The sequence below is a fragment of the Orycteropus afer genome, unplaced genomic scaffold, assembly GCF_000298275.1.
Source record: "Orycteropus afer afer isolate SDZICR_OR568_19922 unplaced genomic scaffold, OryAfe1.0 scaffold00300, whole genome shotgun sequence".
Lineage (NCBI taxonomy): Eukaryota > Metazoa > Chordata > Mammalia > Tubulidentata > Orycteropodidae > Orycteropus > Orycteropus afer.
Genome location: NW_006921887.1, coordinates 796590 through 805211, shown reverse-complemented (window position 1 = coordinate 805211; position 8622 = coordinate 796590). Strand labels below are relative to the sequence as shown.

General features: G+C 34.9%; 1 protein-coding gene across 1 annotated transcript in view; it reads left to right on the top strand.

Annotated features, from left to right (window-relative positions):
• The window catches only part of NUP155 (nucleoporin 155), an 83028-nt gene extending 77579 nt beyond the window's left edge, over positions 1–5449 (top strand). The window contains exons 29-33 of the mRNA XM_007951589.1: positions 1–102; positions 920–1030; positions 2809–2945; positions 4655–4761; positions 5311–5449. The exon at positions 1–102 is cut by the window's left edge and continues 19 nt beyond it. Coding sequence (XP_007949780.1) covers positions 1–102; positions 920–1030; positions 2809–2945; positions 4655–4761; positions 5311–5449 — 596 coding nt within the window. The remainder of the gene's footprint in view (positions 103–919; positions 1031–2808; positions 2946–4654; positions 4762–5310) is intronic.
• Positions 5450–8622: the final 3173 nt, after the last annotated feature.

Below are 8622 nucleotides of genomic sequence, written 5' to 3'. Positions count from 1 at the left end.
ACCCATTTAAACTTGCAGAATGTAAACTTGCAATAATTCATTGTGCTGGTTATTCAGACCCTATATTGGTGCAGAAACTTTGGCAAGATATCATAGAGAAAGGTAAGTGTTCAATAACAGGTATATTACCACACATTCTTTTGTAACTTGGTAGAGCTACGCAGCTGTTAGAGGCTCAGACATCTAGGGCCCGTGGATACTGGATTTACCTAAGTGGAGTGTAGGAGCTCTGGTAGCATAGTGCCTAAGGCACTTGACTGCTAACCAGAAGGCTGACGAGTCAAACCCACCAGCCACTCCTCGGAAGGAAGGTTGGGCAATTTACTTCCGTAGTGATACTGCCTCGGAAACCCAAGGAGGGGTTGCTATGAGTTGGGGCCAACTCAGTGGTACATAACAACAACAACAACAAGTGGAGTGTAATGGAGGGAGAGCAGCCCTAGGGACTATTTGGAAGAACTCTGTGCTGCTTAATGAGGGATTCTGAAATGCTTCCCTCAGAATCTCATAACCACTGTCCTGGCAAAATGAGAATATATCAGACACTAACAGAAACCCAGGATCTACTAATAATTACATTAATGTGAATGTTAGAACTAGAGTATTTTGAACCTTATAACAGAATAAAATTACTAATTTAATCATTCCACATTAAAAGTAAGTTTGGTTTCTAATGATAAGTCAGAGCAGCCCTGGTGGCACAGTGGTTAAGGGCTCAGCTGCTAATTGAAAGGTCGATGGTTCAAATGCACTAGCTGCTCTACAGGAAAAATATAGGCAATCTGCTTCTGTATGGATTATAGCCTGGGAAACTCTATGGAACAGTTTTCCTCTATCCTATAGTGTTGCTGGAAATTGGAATCAACTTGACTTCAGTGAGTTTGGCTTTTTGGTTTAATGACAATGTTCTTCCTTACAGAATTGAATGATAGTGTAGCAATGAGCTCCCCAGATAGAATGCATGCTCTTAGTCTCAAGATTGTGCTCCTCGGCAAAATATATGCTGGCACACCTCGTTTCTTCCCTTTAGGTAAGTGGTAACCTTATGACTGTCGTGCTCTATTTTCCCCATTTTAGTAGTTTTCTTCATTGATAAGGAAATTTTTTTTCCTTGAGAGTGAAATAAACAGTTTCTTAGTTACTAGTTAGCTTAAAAGTTTAATTTTACCTTTCTAGAAAGAATGGCCACCAAAGAATAGTAGAATTTATTGCTGAATAGCTGAGTATGAAACTTGCATTGATTACCTTCCAAATTTGTATCTCTATCTTGGGATAGTGCTGATAGACTGTAAGTCCTTATATTGTTTGTGAAGAGAAAAGAAAAATGGCTGGTGTTTTATGATGGGGAATCCGTGATTGATCCAGCTGCTCTGCTGTATTAATGGCATGTTTTCTTTCAAATAGCAAGTAGTTATGTTAAGAAATACAATTATTTGAACTACTTTCTCAACCAAATATACTGACTAATTGTTATGTAGGTGGCTCTCATGGTTGAAATATGAGCCACTTGCCTATATTTTCTTTATTGTAAAACAACAAAAGCAACATGAGTACAGTCATAAAGTAGAATATTAAGTATTTTTGTATTATTGAAACATTGAGAAACATGAAAATGCTCACAATATAACATTAATTTCTTTTTGAAAAAAAATCAGGATGCAGACGTGATTATAGACTATTTCTCGACTTATGCCATATTGCTTGGACTATGCTCTGAAGTAAAACCTTTATACCCTTATTTCTTATAGGTACAGTATAAAAAACTGTACCCTTTTTGTGCCATTTTATTGATCAGAAAAAAGAGCAAATGTTCATTTCTTTAGAAATTTTTATAAGTACATAACACTTGACACTTTCAATAGTAGAAAGGCCACATTGCATACTTTGCCTTTTGTGGTTATCTCTGCTTGGCTGAGATTATTAATTGCTGAGCCAATAAAGTTCATAGTGGAAGAGAACTTCTTTCCCTATAAAACTCTCTATGATAAACTTAAAGGGACTTCAAATTGGATCAGAGTTAAGACTGTTTAGAATTTGTGTTGCTTACACAGTCTTTGAATGCTAAATGCTACTTAGACCCAGTTCACTGGCTATTTATTTAGTAATTCCTTTTGCCCATGGGTTTTCATTAGTCAGCCTCACTTCTCAGGTATTATAAATATAAATTGGTTTGTTGCACTTAAGATTTATTTATGATAAGAAAGATAGTAAAAAACAAGAATAGGGCCATAGGTAAAACCGTTAAATAACAGAATTTTGGGGAAGTAGAACCTTAAAAAACATACTTAATATTTCTAAAATCAGGATGCAGTAGCTCTGCTTTTCTAAAAGCTTTTAGATTAAGGATGTTCAATATAAAATATTTTTTAATTATCAGTGGAATCCCCCCCCCCCCCGTAGTGGGATTGTGAATGGCTTCTTCTATTTTCTTCCTTTACCTTTCTCTCCAAATTCTAAAATATGTCTTACTTTTTTCTTAACAACTTTAAAATGCAGTAGTTTTAATAATTCACTGAATTGTGCAACAATCACAACAATCTCATTTTGGAACATTTTCATCACCACAAAAAGAAACCCTGTACCCATTAGCATTCACTGCCCTTTCCTTCCCATTCAGCCCTAGGCAACCACTGGTCTGCTTTCTGTCTCTATAGATTTGTGTATTTTAATATGTATGTTCCTTTCATAAAAACTTTTTTAAAAATTGGTTTTCAAAAGATAACTCCCTAAAACTATTCAGTTATAAATAAGGTCAGTTGTTTACTATCAAGAGTTAAAAATCTTAATTTCCAATTTTTTCCTCCCCAGATTTTATTGTACAATTCTTAGAGCAGCAAGTTTGTACTTTGAACTGGGATGCAGGCTTTGTAATACAGACAATGAATGAAATTGGAGTGCCATTACCTAGACTACTAGAAGTGTACGATCAGTTATTCAAATCACGGGTAAGAAAAATGTTAAGTGAAATAAAATATTTTATTTACTTAGTTAAAATTAATTAAATTCTTCTAGAGGTAGCAGTGGGGTATTTTCATTGCATGCATGTAATTATCTCATCACTTATTCTAAGTTGTAGGAGAGATTTGCTCCTTTTCATTGGTATCAGATGATCCTGCTTCAGACTTTTTAAAGAGTGCTTTGCTGATGAAAATGAAATCTTATCCTTGAATATAAACATAATAATATGTTATTTTACTCCTGGTGTGATAGGCTAAACTAAGACGTCATCTGAACACATTATGTCATGAATCATCATTTACTTGAAAAGAACAATATAACAATACAGTAAATCCTCACAGGAAACATCCAACTTAAAGACAACTCCTATTTGCCCTTTAATGTTAAAGTAAATTTGCCCTTGCTCTGAAACAATTGAACCAACCCCTGAACCAGCCCCTACTTGGAACAAATTCTTTATCATAATTACCTTTACTTGCTGCACATGCAGCTTTTAAATTACTGAAGAGGCTTCAGTTCTATTCTTGCACTGAACTAAGGCTAAAAAAAGAACTGTATGCACCTATTCAACTTAAGACACACTCAGGAATGGATCTCATTCCTAATCTGGGGATTGCTTGTATGCTTACTCATTTTATTTTTCTGTTTACTCATTTTAACCTCATCTAAAATATCAATGGTTAAAGATCTTCTTTGCATTAGCTGAGTGTTATCAGACTATATATTTATCATTTGTATCTTGATAAAAAATACAAATAAACCCTTATTGAACTAGATTGTATATTTTATAGTAACATCATCAAAACATTCATAATGCTTTAAAAGGCACTTTTATGTGTGCATTTCATTTGAGCTTTACCATAAGCCTATCATGGAATTAAGCAAGTAGTAATATTCTCATCTTATATTACAAAAACAAAAGGGCAGACGTGTTAAATAAGTTGTTCAGTCATATAGATGACTGGTAACTGGTGATGCCAGAGCTAGAATTAAGATTCTCTTTTTACTGTATCAGAGTAATTCTGTATAACTTGAGAGCATGTCTTTTATCTCAAGTGTCACATCCAGATTTCTAAGTAGGAAATTTATGTGCTCTACAAAGTGGATTAATACTGCAGATAGTCTTTCTAAATAATAGCACAATGCAGTTTTCAGTGTCATTCAAATATTAACTGTAGCCATATATTTAGGAGCTCTGGTAGCATAGTGGCTAAGACACTTGCCTGCTAACCAGATGCCTGGCGGTTCAAACCCACCAGCCACTCCTCGGAAGGAAGGTTGGGCAATCCTACTTCCGTAGTGATACTGCCTCGGAAACCCAAGGAGGGGTCGCTATGAGTCGGGTTTGACTCGACGGCACATAACAACAACAACAACAAAGCCATATATTTAATTTAGTAATCACATAATCACTATTGCTTTTTTATAGCAGTAAATTTCACCTTGGACTTTGATGACTGCTGTAACTAACATGTTGTTATTGTTGTTATTTGCCATGGAGTCGGCCCGATTCATAGCGACTCCTCCTTGGGTTTCCGGGGCAGTATCACTACGGAAGTCGGAATGCCCGGAATGCCCAACCTTCCTTCCGAGGAGTGGCTGGTGGGTTTGAACCGCCAGCCTTCTGGTAACATAAATTACTAAAATCAATCAACATACTTTGCCTTACAATTCATGCTATATACTTACTTTACAGGATCCATTCTGGAGCAGAATGAAGAAGCCACTTCACCTTTTGGATTGTATACATGTACTGTTGACAAGATATGTTGAGAATCCTAGCCAAGTTCTAAATTGTGAGAGGTAATTATGAATTAGATACTCTATTATAGCAGAAGGTATTAAAGAAGTTTGGGAGATGTAAGCTCTTCTGTACATGAGCAATAGCTATTTGAATGATACTGATCAACACATATGACAAGTAGGACTTTGTGTCCATTTTCAACCCTTCTCCTAAGTCCTTTTATAAGTGAAAGGGTATAATTTATAAATTAGTTCTAAAATCCTTCTGCATTGATTTAGTGACCTAAGATGAAAGCAGTTCTAATTAAATCTTTCTGATATTATTGGCCATCTCAAGAGATATTCTTTAAAAAAAAAAAGAATTTTCAGTATTAGTAAGAATCAACCCTTACTGCCTCCTTCTCATTGTAATAATCTTCAAGTGAAAATTGGATGACTGTGTGATGGTCCATCTAACCCTTCTGTTTTCATTTATTTGTCATTTAATCACACATTCCTTTGCTCGTCTGTGGGATTGTAAATAAGATTAGCAGAAGTTGTGAAGAAGTTTTATACAAGAAAATATTTCTGAATGTATAAATAGCTGATCAAGTGTCTTTTCCTTTACAGGAGAAGATTTACAAACCTCTGCCTGGATGCTGTGTGTGGTTATCTGGTTGAGCTCCAGTCCATGTGTTCCTCGGTAGCAGTGCAAGCCATTACGGGGAATTTTAAATCTCTTCAGGCTAAATTAGAATGGCTTCACTGAGTATTGTAATATATTTTCATCCATGCATTTTTATCTGTAAAATAAAAGTTAAGCTGGGTCCAGATATCAGGTGCTTTATATCTAAGAAATTAAGAACCACTTTAATAGAAATATGTTTTTAATAAGTGATTACCAATAATACATTCACCAAATGGATTCTTTTTTTATAACTACTATCTTCTTTTTAATAATCCAGTTAAAAACACTGAAATAAGATTATGATTTTAAAACATGGATAAAAAAAATTAAGAAACTCTTAAATATTTTACTGTGAGTAGAAATGGAAATCATGTATACATTTATACATTTATAAGCCTCTTTTGGGTTTATATTTATCATTTTCAAGTTAGTGCAATTATATTGGTATCAAAACTTAAATGGGTTAGCTAAGCAGGTCCGTTCCCATGTACTGGATTCTACAACAGTGTTTAAGTAGGCAAATAATGACTGTTTCTCAAAAAAGAAATTTTGGGGTTCATCCTTCAAAATATATTTCTTCCATTAATATTGCAGAAGTTGCAGTCAAAGATTGATACATACCTGGTTATTTTGAGCAGATAATAAACTTGTAAATAATGTCCTGTGTCCCAAAAACTAATACAGGAAGCTACTGTTTTCCCTTCATGTTCAATTGGTTGTTCTTTGGCCTTGTGACTGCTGACTCCATTAGAACAGATTCTCAACATGTAGGCATGAAACCAGCAGCAGCAGCAGCAAGCATCACCTGGAGATTTGTTCAAAATTCAGGTGCTTGTAAAATTTCACCCAAATCACAATAAAAAATTAATTAAAAAAATGAAAGAAAGAAATTCAGATTCTCAGACCCCACCCTACTGAATCAAAAACTTTGCGAACAAGAGCTAGCAGTCTGTGTTTTATTAAGCTCTCCTGGGTATTCTGATCTGAATCAAATTTTACAGCATTAGGTGATACTGTGACTTTCCATAGTTTATGAATTGAGCTCCCTCCCTGATTCCTCCTCCTCCCGCCCTACCAGTAAGCACAGCACAGGAGTTTTACCTAAGACGCAAAATTGTTAGTAAAAGCAGTCCTTGAGTTACAAACAAGAGCTGTTCCTAACTGTGTCTTTAAGAATTTGTAGGTAGGACAAAGTGAGGGCCTATTTAACATAACCTTAAAGGCAAGTAGAAACTATCCATAAGTAAGTTGGGTAACCTGGGGACTGCATATAATAGAGTTTTAATTAGTTTTTAACAAAATTGGAGAAACTAAACCAAGTGCCACAATGTCATAATACCAATGACGGAGTGCAAACTAGGAATGGCCACAGCTAGCAAAAAAGCGAAAATGTGAACTCTTTTCCTCCTTTCATGTTGCCGAGAATAACTACCTTCTGCCTGTTACCCAATGCATGCTTAACGATTTTTTATGCATAGTTTTATATTTCACTTACTCTTTTTCACATATTTCCTGTCTATCTAGACAAATGATTTCTTATAGGTTGATAGAGCTCTTCAAGTAAATCTTTGTAGGTAAATTATATTCTATATTTCTTTAAGTCTCATGAGAATTTCTTTACAAAATGTAATTATTGGCAGCTGACCTAATTATCAACCTAGTTCTATGTGTCCTTTATAAAAAAAAAAAAAAAAAAATTTTAAACCCATTTTGAAAATATTTTTCCTTCCATTTTTACCTTTCTCCCAGACTTAGTTAGAATTACCCTCTATACATTATTATTTCTTCTTTCTCCAGTAATCTTACAATTTATAATATTTAATATAATGTCAGGATATCATTTATTGGTATTCCTGCTGCTCATATTTTTCAGCATTTCATTCCTTAATTTTAGCTTTTTTGAGTACGTAAAACGAGTTTATGCCATATATTATTAATTCTGTAATTTTGGAATTCTGTCATGTTTGCGTCAAATGAAGGTCTTGAGTAAATGCTATATGTATTTAAGTGTGACTCCAGTTCTGATTGATTGATTGATACCTAGCAGAAGTGGACATACAGTTATGCACCTTATAATCTCTGACCTCATAGGTCCATGGTCCCAACCCATATAAAGCCAATTATATTAAAAATTCAAGGTACATATATAGTGATTCTTTTTTTTTTTTTTTTTTTCCAAATTGTTACTGTGATTTGGATAAAAGTTTATAGATCAAATTGGTTTTCCATTCAACAATTCATGCACATTTGGTTTTGCCGCATTGATTGCTATCCCCACAGTGTCCCAGCACTCTTTCCACTTACCCCCTGTATTTTCCATTCCCCTTTGTCTTTCTTTCCTATCCCACCTGTGTACTGAGCTGTATCCCTGGGAAAATGCTATCCTTTTGATCTCCTTTGGTTGATTGTTCTAAGGAGTCTATACCTCGCTGGTATTACTGTTTACCTTTTAGGTCTGTCTTTTGACTGAAAGTTGAGCCACAAGGGTGAGTTGGTACAGTTCCAGGCCAAAAAGATGTCAAGGGCCATAATCTTGGGGGTTCTACCAGTCTCTATGAGACCAGAAAACCTTTTTTATTATTATGACTTTTGATCCACATTTTTCTCCCACTCCATTCAGCACCTCCTATTGTGATGTCTTTCAATGCAGTCAGCAGGGATAGCCAGGCACCATCTAGCTGTTGTGGTCTGGAGGCTGGCATTCACAGTCCATTGGTACTTTGGACCAATCGTTTCCTTGCCCCTTTGATTTTCTTCATTCTTCTTTGCTCTGGACAGGGAGAGACTGATAGTTGCGACTTGGATGACTGCCCACAAACTTTTAAGACCCCAGTCACTACTTACCAATGTAGTATACAGAACAATGCTTTTGTGGACTGTGTTACAACAATTGACCTTAGTGTCCCCCAAGACTATGGTCCTGAGCTCCTAGGCCCAGTTCTTCATTCCCGCAAGGTGTTTAGTTATGGCTAAGAGGTTTTTTTTTAAATTATTTTTCTTTATTGAAAAGATTAAAGAAATTCATAAAACAAACAGTTCTTTGTTTTGTATTGTTTTATACATTTTCTTATCATCTTTCATCATTTGCTGTATGTTTTCCATTTTGCATATCGTATTGATTGTAGGTGCATTCAAAAAAAATTTTTTTTAATTAATTTTTTTATTTTTGCAGTGTTTCTTCCCCTGTAGGACAATCTTGCATTTATAGTTTTCTGATGTTTGTATTATATAAGAGCAATCTTTTTTTTTTCTTT